The sequence below is a fragment of the Mobula birostris genome, chromosome 8 (genome assembly GCF_030028105.1).
Source record: "Mobula birostris isolate sMobBir1 chromosome 8, sMobBir1.hap1, whole genome shotgun sequence".
Taxonomy (NCBI): Eukaryota; Metazoa; Chordata; class Chondrichthyes; order Myliobatiformes; family Myliobatidae; genus Mobula; species Mobula birostris.
Genome location: NC_092377.1, coordinates 99067552 through 99079552, shown reverse-complemented (window position 1 = coordinate 99079552; position 12001 = coordinate 99067552). Strand labels below are relative to the sequence as shown.

Genomic DNA, 12001 nt, shown 5'->3' with positions numbered 1-12001 from the left:
AAGCCTACGAAATGCTGTAACTTCATAAACTTCAGCATCATTTGAGGCCAGGTTGTACAAGTAACAAATATCTTGAGCTTATAGTAGGTGATTTTGGGTCGACTGGTGGGTGTTTTACAATTTCATTGTATCATCGTTGCTGTGTGATATTTACAGCACATAAACCAGCCACAACAAAAACTTATGTGGATTCTCTACAAACACCTTAACTTTTTTCCCCACCCAGCTCCTTTTCTTCTTTCACCCCCATTTGAATTTATTTGTGCTTTTAGTCCAATTCTAAGAGAGTGTTTCTGCCCCTTTTGAACACCCTTCAGATTCACAGAATTTGACCAAACCAGATATGGAAGTAATAAGGAAGATGAACAAAAGTTTGGTGAAAAGTTGGTTTGAAGAATTTTCTTTAAGAAGGAGGGTGAGGTTTAGGTTAGAGTATTATGTGGCTTGAGATGAAGATGGGAAGTCGGAGAAGCTCAGAGATGCAGGATGGTTTGTGGAATCTGGAGATGGGCAATGGGAAGACTGAAGGAATTTGAGAGTTTTCAAATTATGCTGGACCAGAAAGCAGTGTACAGTCATGAATGACACATGGACATAGGGACAGAAGGCAGATGTGGAAAGATCTTTGTTGAAGAGGAGGGGAGGCTAGCCTGGTGGTTAATGGAAAAGTCTGGAGATATTAAGGCTTTAGCAGCAGACAGGCCAAAGGCGAGAGTTGACTAATTATGAAAGGATGAAAAATCTATTAGTGACAGTGGATGATTTTGAAATTAATATTCAAAGTTTATTGTGACAATCTGCTATCTTTTGCCTAGATCAGTGATGGTGACAATTGTCTCTGGTTGTTGTTCATTGTTGCCATTTTGCACTTTGTACAAATGTAGTAAATTGGCATTCACAGTGAGTTGTCATTGGGAAGATGTTACAGAGTACTGAAAAGCTCTGATTGATGTCTTTCGTAACAGTGAGGTTTCGTAAAGCGAACGTTCAAAAAGCGGGAGACACCTGTAGTTGCTTATTTGGGACAGCTGTGAAAGAGCAAAAACTAATTGAGAAAATAGCCGGGTTCCTTTTGTCTATTTGGGACACTGTACTGCTTAATTGGGACAGGAAACTGTTGCCGAACAGGTTCTAACTAGCGTCACTCACATGAAGTTGTGTGGCTGTTAGGCATGCTACACTGTGTGAAGAATGAACAGTTTTTAAAAGGCGTTATTTGCGTGTTCAAAAAGTAGTGATTTTTGTCACTGATAGTTGTGGGGAAATAAGCAGTAATACAATTCAGAACTGTTTTGCTCACTGGTTTCAAGCATTCAGGCTTGGAGATGCCAGAGGTGGACAGGAGTGAAAATGAAACAATTTCACTATTTCAGCACAAGATAGGAACTGTGAAGAACCTGAAGGTATCACCAACCGTCTTGGATGTTATAATGAAGGTGAAGATTTGGGATATGTCATCATCAAAACTATTGTATGATGACTGTCCATTATCTGCAATAGGTGTCTGGGCTAATTTTGTTCATTTACAGTCAATCAAAAGAACGTGGCAGCATGTTGGCTGTCCGTCGTATCTGTGCGGAAGAGTTTTTTAAGTAGAAAAGTCATTGCACTGGGGAAGTTCTACTCACTGGGGTATGAGTTCTGTAGGTACCTTTATCTAATTTAGCCCACTTGTCGAGCTGTGCACTGGGGTGTGGCCACTGTCATGTGTGAACAGCAGCTACTTGGAGCCACAGGTGAGAGCTGAGTGTCCGGTGGGGACCAAAGGTGGGTGAGCTGCCCCAGAATGGACACAACAAGCCTCTTCACCAGAGGTGCTGCCCTCTCTGGACACTCCATACATGGCAGCGTACACCAGATGATTTCCTTTGACAATAGCTATGAAGAACTAATATACAATCTTATAGTACTGTGGTAGCATTGGTAGTGTTCTAATTTGTTCTGCATTTAATTTAAATACATAATTTGTTGCTCAGTTATATGGTAGTTCGTCTTTTTAATACCTTTTAACTATTTCCATGAAATTTTAGCTAATTACAACAGCCACTTAATTGGACCAAAATGTACTGGTCCTAGTTAACCAGAACCCGCTGTATCTATTCTGCCAATCACGTCCTGGAACTCAGTGCATAAAAGCATGCAGACATGGTCAAGAGGTTCAGTTGTTGCTCGAACTGAACATCAGAATGGGGGAGAAATGTGACCATTTCTTTGACCGTAGAATGATTGTTGTTGCCAGGAGGACTGGTCTGAGTACCTCAGAAACTGCTGATCTCCTGGGATTTTCATGCATAACAGTCTCTAGAGTTTACAGAGACTGATGGGGGAAAACAGAAGACATCTAGTGAGGTGCAGTTCTGTGGGTGAAAATGCATTGTTAATGAGGGAAGTCAGAGGAGAATGGTCGGACTGGTTCAAGCTGACAGTAACTCAAGTAACCACGTGCTACACCAGTGGTGTGCAGAAGAGCATCTCTGAATGCACAACACATCGAAACTTATAAGGTTGGCTGGTCTGGAATTTGCCATGTCTTAAGTTTGGTGCCACTGTTGAAGCTGGTTGGCTTATCTGGTTTTATCCTTACCCTGCTTCAATGTAACAGTTAATTCAGAAAGCATTTATAAAGAGTTGAGTTGCAAATCGGTTATTTTTTCTCTCTTGAAGCTGCCTTCACCTACTGAAGCAGCAGGTGTACTGCAGATGGTATCTCATTTGCTCTTCACACAACCAGGTTCAAGAACAGCCACTATCCCTCAACCAACAGGCTCTTGAATAAAAGGGAATAACTACACTCACTTAAGGGCTTTTTTAATCTTATTATTTTATGCTCATTATTTATTGCTATTTATTACCTAAATTTGCACAGTTTGTTTACAGTTCCTGATGTTTCTAGTTTACAATTACTGTTCTATTGATTTGCTAAGTATGCCCGCAGAAAAAGAAAAAAAGAATCTCGGTTGTATGTGGTGAGAATACTCTGAGAATAAATTTTACTTTGAACTTTGAATTTAGCTATCTTATTGTTTGCTTCTTAAAGGACGGACTGATTGAACCAAACTGAATTTGTGTTGTAGAGATGGTATATATAATTATCTGGATAGACAGGGTCTGATTCAGAACAGTCAACATGGATTTGTGCGTGGAAGGTCATGTTTGACAAATCTTATTGAATTTTTTAATGAGGTTACTAGGAAAGTTGACAAGGGTAAAGCGGTGGATGTTGTCTATATGGACTTCAGTAAGACCTTTGATAAGGCTCCACATGGAAGGTTAGTTAGGAAGGTTCAATGGTTAGGCATTAATAATGAAGTAGTAAAATGGATTCAGCAGTGGCTAGATGGGAGACCCCAGAGAGTAGTGGTGGATAACTGTGTGTCAGATTGGAGGACGGTGTGTAGCGGTGTGCTTCAGGGATCTGTACTGGGTCCAATGTTGTTTGTCATATACATTAATGATCTGGATGATGGGTGGTAAATTGGATTAGTAAGTATGCAGATGATACTAAGGTAGGTGGCGTTGCGGATAATAAAGTAGGTTTTCGAAGCTTGCAGAGAGATTTAGGCCAGTTAGAAGAGTGGGCTGAAAGATGGCAGATAGAGTTTAATGCTGAAAAATGTGAGGTGCTACATTTTGGTAGGACTAATCAAAATAGGACATACATGGTAAATGGTAGGGCACTGAAGAATGCTGTAGAACAGAGGGATCTAGGAATAATGGTGCATAGTTCCCTGAAGGTGGAATCTCATGTGGATAGGGTGGTGAAGAAAGCTTTTGTTATGCTGGCCTTTATAAATCAGAGCTTTGTGTATAGGAGTTGGGATGTGATGTTGAAATTGTATAAGGCATTGGTAAGGCCAAATTTGGAGTATTGTGTACAGTTCTGGTCACTGAATTATAGGAAAGATGTCAATAAAATTGAGAGAGTACAGAGGAGGTTTACTGAAATGTTGCCTGGGTTTCATCTCCTAAGTTACAGAGAAAGGTTGAACAAGTTGGGTCTTTATTCTTTGGAGTGTAAAAGGTTGAGAGGGGACTTGATAGAGGTATTTAAAATTATGAGGGGGATAGAGTTGATGTGGATAGGCTTTTTCCATTGAGAGTGGGGGAGATTCAAACAAGAGGACATGAGTTGAGAGGGGGCAAAAGTTTAGGGGTAACATGAGGGGGAACTTCTTTACTCAGAGAGTGGTGGCTGTGTGGAATGAACTTCCAGCAGAAGTGGTTGAGGCAGGTTCGATGTTGTTGTTTAAAGTTAAATTGGATAGATATATGGACAGGAAAGGAATGGAGGGTTATGGACTGAGTGCAGGTCGGTGGGACTAGGTGAAAGTAGGAGTTCGGCACGGACTAGAAGGGCTGAGATAGCCTGTTTCCATGTACAATTTAGATGTGTTTCTCGCATATTGCAGCAGAGAGCAGCTGTCTTGAACAGATGTAATTAAAAAAATAAACAACAGTCACTTGACAAGATGGTGCAAAATAAATCCTGAACTTTAATTTTCAGGATGCCTATACATTGCTGCTTTAAGCAGCCTTGGAGCTTGGTTTTCTCAGAAGCAGTTTTAGTATCACTGGCATGTGACGTGAAACTTGTTAACTTCGCAGCAGTTCAATGCAATACATTATCTAGCAGAGAGAGAGAAAAAATAAAGAAGTAAATCAATTATGTATATTGAATAGATTTAAAAGAAGGTGCAAAAACAGAAATACTGTATATTTTAAAAAAAAAGTGAGATAGTGTCCAAAGCTTCAATGTCCATTTAGGAATCGGATGGCAGAGGGGAAGAAGCTGTTCCTGAATCGCTGAGTGTGTGCCTTCAGGCTTCTGTATCTCCTACCTGATGGTAACAGTGAGAAAAGGTCATGCCCTGGGTGCTGGAGATCTTTAATAATGGACGCTGCCTTTCTGAGACACCGCTCCCTAAAAATGTCCTGGGTACTTTGTAGGCTAGTGCCCAAGATGGAGCTGACTGATGCACAACCTTCTGCAGCTTCTTTCGGTCCTGTGCAGTAGTCCTTCCATACCAGACAGTGATGCAGCCTGTCAGAATGCTCTCCATGGTACAACTATAGAAGTTTTTGAGTGTATTTGTTGACACGTCAAATCTCTTCAGACTCCTAATAAGGTATAGCCTCTGTCTTGCCTTCTTTATAACTACATTGATATGTTGGGACCAGGTTAGATCCTCCGAGATCTTGACACCCAGGAACTTGAAGCTGCTCACTCTCCACTTCTGATCCCTCTATGAGGATTGGTATGTGCTCCTTCGTCTTGCCCTTCTTGAAGTCCACAATCACCTCTTTCGTCCTACTAACATTGAGTGCCAACATGATGATTTTTGTTTTCTTTGGCAGTTTTGTTTTGGCCATTTTTATTGTATGTCCAGAAAAACAAGTTCTAAAAAACTTACAATTTTGTACATCATCATAGCTTGTTTTGTAACAAGCTAGAACATTCTGTAACTGAATGGGATATATATCTTTCTAACATAGTAAGTGCTTTAACTCAGATCATTTATAAGTGTATGAAAGTTAACTAGAGAAGAGAAATTCTGCCTTTTGGCAGAGGTCTGGCAAAGAGCCGGACAGGTGCCGAAAAATGGAAAGGCAGTGTAGACACAAAGGATATAATCTTTGACCGCCACTTTGGAGGGGCAAGGAGAGATGAAAGAAGCTAGGATATGAGCAAGCTGTGTACTAGCATTAAGGGGGTTGGATGGAGAGGCAAATGTATTTATTTAGCGATACAGTGGGGAACAAGCCCATCCAGTCCAATGAGTCGGACCGCCCAGTGCTCTGCTTATTTAACACCTGCCTAGTCACTGGACAATTTACAATCATCAATTAACTTACTAACTGCAACGTCTTTGGACTCCCCCCCCCCGCAGTGATGGGGAGAACACACAAACTCCTTGCAGAAGGTGCTGGAATTGAACTCTGGAACTACCTCAGCTGTAATAGTGTCACACTAACCTCAATGCTACTGTGGTGCCCCATTTAGAAAACTGGTAAGAGACATAGCAGAAGGGTATGAAAGCAGAGAACTGGACTTAGGTTAGTGAGATACTGATTCCTGAGGTGGTTTGCTTGGCTCTGATAAATTGGATGAAGTTGGAACATGAATTGGAGGAATGGCAATTGAAGTGATCATTTGGACAATGAAAGTGTTGTTGATCTGTTTTGTATTATCTAAATCAAAAACCCATTAAGTGTGAAGTGTAAAAGTGCATATACTAATCAATCATCATTTTCAATGTTATGATCATAAACCTGCTAAGGATCCTTATCAAAATAATCCAACTATTTGCTTTTTTTGTACTTTAATATATTTTTCAACCATAGATGTGAAAGGGTATGTGGCATGTTTCCAGCTTGACTTCTGATGGGAGTAATGATTTAAATTTCCATGCAGATTGTTCTTCAATTAGGCTTCTTGGCACCTGCATTAGTCTTTACCTGAAGTAGTTGGTCAACTTTTGAACTTTTTATAAAGGTTGTTCTTATTTACATATTCCTCTCTCAAAATCAAGAGTGGTTACATCTGAGAGGGCACTTAAAGATCAATCACTGCTAGGTATTACCAGTGATGGCCATTTATTACTGGTCAATTGTTTATTTTTAATTGCTGTATCAAAATAACCAAAGATTTCTCTGGGTGCAATTCATAATTACACTTATGAATTAACAACATTTCTTTTTCTGTCTGTGTTTCAGTTCTTTGCTGTTCCAGAGCCCTTAAGCTGTCATGATTACCTGCCCGAATTATCTCACACATCGTCCTGCACAGAACAAAAGAATAGCAGGGTGTCGTGGGACCAGTTGGAGGCCATGGAACTCCCATCGTTCCAGCCTGCCTACTTGGTCTTGTGCCGAGTGCTCCTCAACGTAATTCATGAATGCTTGAAACTAAGGCTGGAGCAGAGACCTGCAGGGGAGCCATCACTGCTGAGTATTAAACAGGTAGGCTGCCGCTGTTGTTGAATCAGAACAAACGATGAAATCACTGATTTTTCACTTTTCTTGGAACATTAGTTAGTCATAGAGCGCTACAGCACAGTAACAGGCCTTTTGGTCTATCTAGTCCATGCCCAATTGTTATTCTGCCCAGCTTCGTTGACACGCACCAGGACCATAGCCTTCCATACCCCTCCCATGCATGTACCTGTCCAAACTTCTATCCAACATTGTATTTGAACCTGTATCCACCACTTCTGCTGGCAGCTCATTCCACACCCTCTGATTGAAGAAGTTCCCCTTCAGGTTCACCTTAAATATTTCATCTTTCACCCTTAACCTATGACCTCTCGATCTATTCTCCCTCCAACTTCAGCAGAAAAAGCTTTCTTGCATTAACCCTATCTATACCCTTCATAACTTTATATACTCTAACAAATTTCCTCTTATTCTCCTATGTTCCAGGAAATAAAGTCCTAATCTATTTAATATTTCCCCGTAACTCAGGTCCTCGAGTTCTAGTAGCACATTTGTAAATTTTCTCTGTGCTCTTCCATCTTATTATTATTTTCCCTGTAGGTTGGTGACCAGAACTGCACACAATACTCCTAATTTGGCCTCACCAATGTCTTGTACAACTTTCCAACTCCTGTATGCAATACGTAACATTCCAACTCCTGTACTCATTATTCTGATTTATGAAGGCCAATATGCCAAAAGCTCTCTTTACGACCCTATTTGCCTGTGACACCACTTTCAGAGAATTATGGATCCCTTTGTTCTCCCACACTTCTCAGTAACCTACTGTCACTGCAAGTTCTACCCTCGTTTGTCCTCCCAAAAAGCAGCATCTAATACTTGTCTGCATTAAATTCCAGACAAATTCCCTCTTATATATTTGGAAAACCTCAAGTTTCCTGCTTCTGTACTCTTTTAAAACATTTATCATTTAGTTTCCTATTGCCTCTTATTTCTTCTTGCAAAATGCACTACCTTGCACTTCTCTTCATTCAGTTTTATGTATTATGTGCTATCACGTTGCCCTGTGTCCCCCCCCCCCCCTTCCTTTTTCTTCTATGGTCCACTCTCGTCTCCTATCGGATTCCTTCCTCTTCAGCCCTTTATTTTTCCAGCCCACTTGGCTTCACCTATCACCTTCTGGCTATCCTCCTTCCCCTCCTCCTTTTTTATTCTGGTGTCTTCCCTTTCCTTTTCAGTCCTGAAGAAGAGTCTCGGCCTGAAGTGACGACTGTACTCTTTCTGTAAATGCTGCCTGATCTGCTGAGTTCCTCCAACATTTTGTGTGTGTTGCTTTGGATTGCCAGCATCTGCAGATTTTTTCTTATGATTAGAACTCTCCCATTTCTTTTGGGTCCATGCATCGAAGACTAATTTTGCCCCTTGCTAACCTTTTACTCTCAAAAGCCAAGGTTCCCTAAACTGGTTAGCCTTGCCTTTATTCTGACAGGAACGTACAAATTCTGTACTTTAAATATGTCACTTTTGAAAGCCTCCCACTTAACAAACATCCCTTTGTCAGGAAACAACCTGTCTAGGTCCAGACCTGTCATATCTTTTCAGATGCTATCAAGGTTGGCCTTTCTCTAATTTAGAATCTCAACCCAAACAGCAGTCCTATCTTCCTCTATAGTTATGTTGAAACTGATGTAATTATGATCACTAGATGCAAAGTATTTCCCTGAACTCAGTTCTGTCACCTCCCTTATCTTGTTTCCTTTCTTCTTTCTTTATTAATCCTTTTATTGATTTAAAAGGAACATAAATACAAACGAGGAGAATTATCTCAAATATATATATCAATAACAATACAAACAGATTGAAATAGACATTATCAAAATCATAGTGTTAAGCTAGTATGTAATATATAATAAAAAAGAAAACAGCTAATTCTCCTCTTATCAGTTCATGAAGAGGAAAGAAAAAACTTTGAATTTTAGATGAAAAAAAAACAAAGAAAAAAAAGGGACTAGGCAGTCCATTCTGAGGATGTGACCAAAAAAAAAAGAAAGACTTTCTGATCAAATCTAAAAGTTTGAAAAAAAATTAGAAGCCTAATAAATCAAATCAAATGAAAATACTGAATAAAAGGTCACCAGATTTGCTCAAATTTAAAGGATGTATCAAATGTCCGACTTCTTATTTTCTCTAAACTTAAACAGGACGTAGTGAAGGAAAGCCAATAAAAGACAGTAGGTGGAATCTTGTTTCCTAACAGGATATCCAGTATCATACTGTCTCTCGTTGGGACCTCTATACATTGATTAAGGAAACATTTGACAAACTATTGCATCCAGTCATTTTGCAGTATGTGACTGCCAGTCAATATGTGGAAAATTAAATTCTCCTACTATCACAATATATTTTCTTGCAACTATCAGCTGACTCTCTACAAATCTGCTCCTGGAAATCTTGATATCTATTGGGAGATCTATAATATCCTATTAATGTAATCATCCCTTTCTTATTCTCAGTTCCACTCGTGTAGCCTCTGTAGACTAAACCACAAGTCTGTCCTATTTGAGCACTGCTGTGATGTTTTCCCCAACGAGTAATGTATCCTTCCCTCTTTAATACCTTCCCCTCTATTGTGTCTAAAACAACGGAAGCCCGGAGCACTGAGCTGCCTGTTCTGCTACTCCTGCAACCAAGTCTCACTAATGGCTACAGTGTCATAATTCCAAATGCTGACCAATGCTATGAGCTTATTGCCTTTTCTGCAATACTCCTTGCTTTGAAATAGATGCCACGAGCTGCCCTAGCATTCTGGTTCCCATCCCCTGCAATTAGTGTAACTTGTGTATTTTTCCCTTCAATTTGTTCAAGTCTTTAGAAGGCTCAAATTCTGGAGCAGTCATCTAGCAATTAGGAAATCCTATCTGCTAGTACAAATGGTTATTTAACCACATCAATTTGAGATTTTTTGGGCTTTACAAATTTACAACAAAATACAAACTTTTTAAAATTTAAGCTATTAATATTTTTGAGCCATTAGAAAGTAAACCTAAATACAAGAGATTCTACAGATGCAGCTTGGACACAGTGGGCTGAAGGTTGTGTTTCTGTACTCTACAGCCCACATACACTCAGTGGCCACTTTATTAGGAATGGAAGTGTATCTAATAAAGTCGTGACAGGAATGGAACCCGGTGAGATCTGCCGCCGTACCCTTCCATTTCAAGTTTCAACATGTGCATTCAGACATGCTATTTTGCATACCACTGTTGTAACACATAGTTGCCATTGCCTTCCTGTCAGCCTGAACCAGTCTGGCCATTCTCCTCTAATGTCTCTCATTAACAAGATGCTTTCACCCACAGAACTGCTGCTCACAGGAATATTTTTTTGGTTTTTCACACGATTCTCTGTAACCTTTAGAGACTGTGTGTGAAAATCCCAGGAGATCAGCAGTTTCTGAAATACTCAACCCACTCTGTCTGGCACCAACAATCATTCCACAGTCAAGTCACTTAGATCACATTTCTTAGCCATTCTGATGTTTGGTCTGAGCAGCAATTAACCTCTTGACCATGTTTGCATGCTGTTATGCATTGAGTTGCTGCCACATGACTGACTGATTTAGATATTCTCATTAATGAGCAGGTCTACAGGTGTATTTACTAAAGTGACCACTGTGTGTATGTTCATTTCGCCTCCAATTTTTATCTCTACAAATTCTAATCCTTTCTTGAAGCTGTTGACTGTTGTTTTGCTCACATCAATTGGATTCCAATTCATGTTAATTATTCATTTAAGCTGTGAATATTATGCATCTTTGATCCATTTTTCTATATGGCACCTCTTGTGCATTGATTACTAACTCGGGTCAGTATTTGTGTGTTAATACCAGTTGTGTATTAAATTATGAGGCAAGCTTAATGATGTAGCCTTGACCCTCCCTTCACTTGACATTCAAGACAGCTGTTACGAATCGCATTTTAATCAAAGGTTGGTATGTTGGTATTCTTATGTTTTGTGTTTAGACATGATGACTTGTGTCTTACTACCAGCGTGGCTGAATTTAACTCATTCAGAATAGCTCAACTGTTGGGAATGTTAATTTAATGCCAATGTTAATTTTTTAAAAAATTAGTTCTGTGTTTCTACTAATTTTCTTGGCTGCTTTGGAAATTGTGTTTCAGTAATAGTACATCCGTTGCCAATTCTACCAGTAAAATATGCAATATTTGGCCTGAACTGCAAACTTATAAATACATTATATAATGGTTATTCATATTGCAGCTGGTCAGAGAATGCAAAGAAGTGCTGAAGGGTGGCCTACTCATGAAACAGTATTATCAGTTCATGTTGCATGGGATAATGGATGAATTCCAGAGACAACAGAAGGTTGACAGTAATATTGATGGATTTGAGGAAGATTTGCATAAAATGTTGATGGTGAGTATTTTAATGATTTAAAGTTTTCCTTGAAGGTTATACATGGAGAAGGTTCACTAGATTGGTTCTAGACATCCGTGGGCTGTTTTATGAGGAAAAATTAAGCAGATTCCCTGAACTTAGAAGAACTAAAGGTGATCTTACTGACATATTTAAGATCCCATATAAGTTTGACAAGTTCAAAGTGTATTTATTATCAAAGTGTGTGTGTGTGAATCACCATATCCAAACCTGAGATTCCTTTTCTTGTGGGCAATCACAGTACGTACAAGAAACACAATCAAGTCAATGAAAGATCACACCCAGCAGGGCAGACAACAACCAATATGCAAAAGAAAAACCCCAAAACTATGCAAGTGCAAAAGGAAAGATGGGGGGAAAAGAAAGAAATAATAATAAATAAATCAGCAATAAATATTGAGAACATGAGATGGAGTCCTTGAACTTGAGTCCAGTTCGGAAGGAACAGTTCAGTTATGGGGCAAGTGAAGTTGTCCCCTGTGGTTCAGAGCCTGATGGCTGAAGGGTAATAACCGTTCTTAAACCTGGTGGTGTGGATCCTGAGGGTCCTGTACCACCTGCCTGATGGCAGTAGAGAGGAGAGAGCATGGGCTGGGTGGTGGGAGTCCTT

At 39.7% G+C, this 12001-nt stretch overlaps 1 protein-coding gene across 4 annotated transcripts in view; it reads left to right on the top strand.

The window, feature by feature from the left end:
• map3k4 (mitogen-activated protein kinase kinase kinase 4) overlaps positions 1-12001 on the top strand; it is a 217038-nt gene that overhangs the window by 125983 nt on the left and 79054 nt on the right. For all 4 annotated transcript variants that reach the window (XM_072265759.1, XM_072265760.1, XM_072265758.1 and 1 more), the window contains exons 4-5: positions 6715-6960; positions 11215-11370. In XM_072265759.1, coding sequence (XP_072121860.1) covers positions 6715-6960; positions 11215-11370 — 402 coding nt within the window. The remainder of the gene's footprint in view (positions 1-6714; positions 6961-11214; positions 11371-12001) is intronic.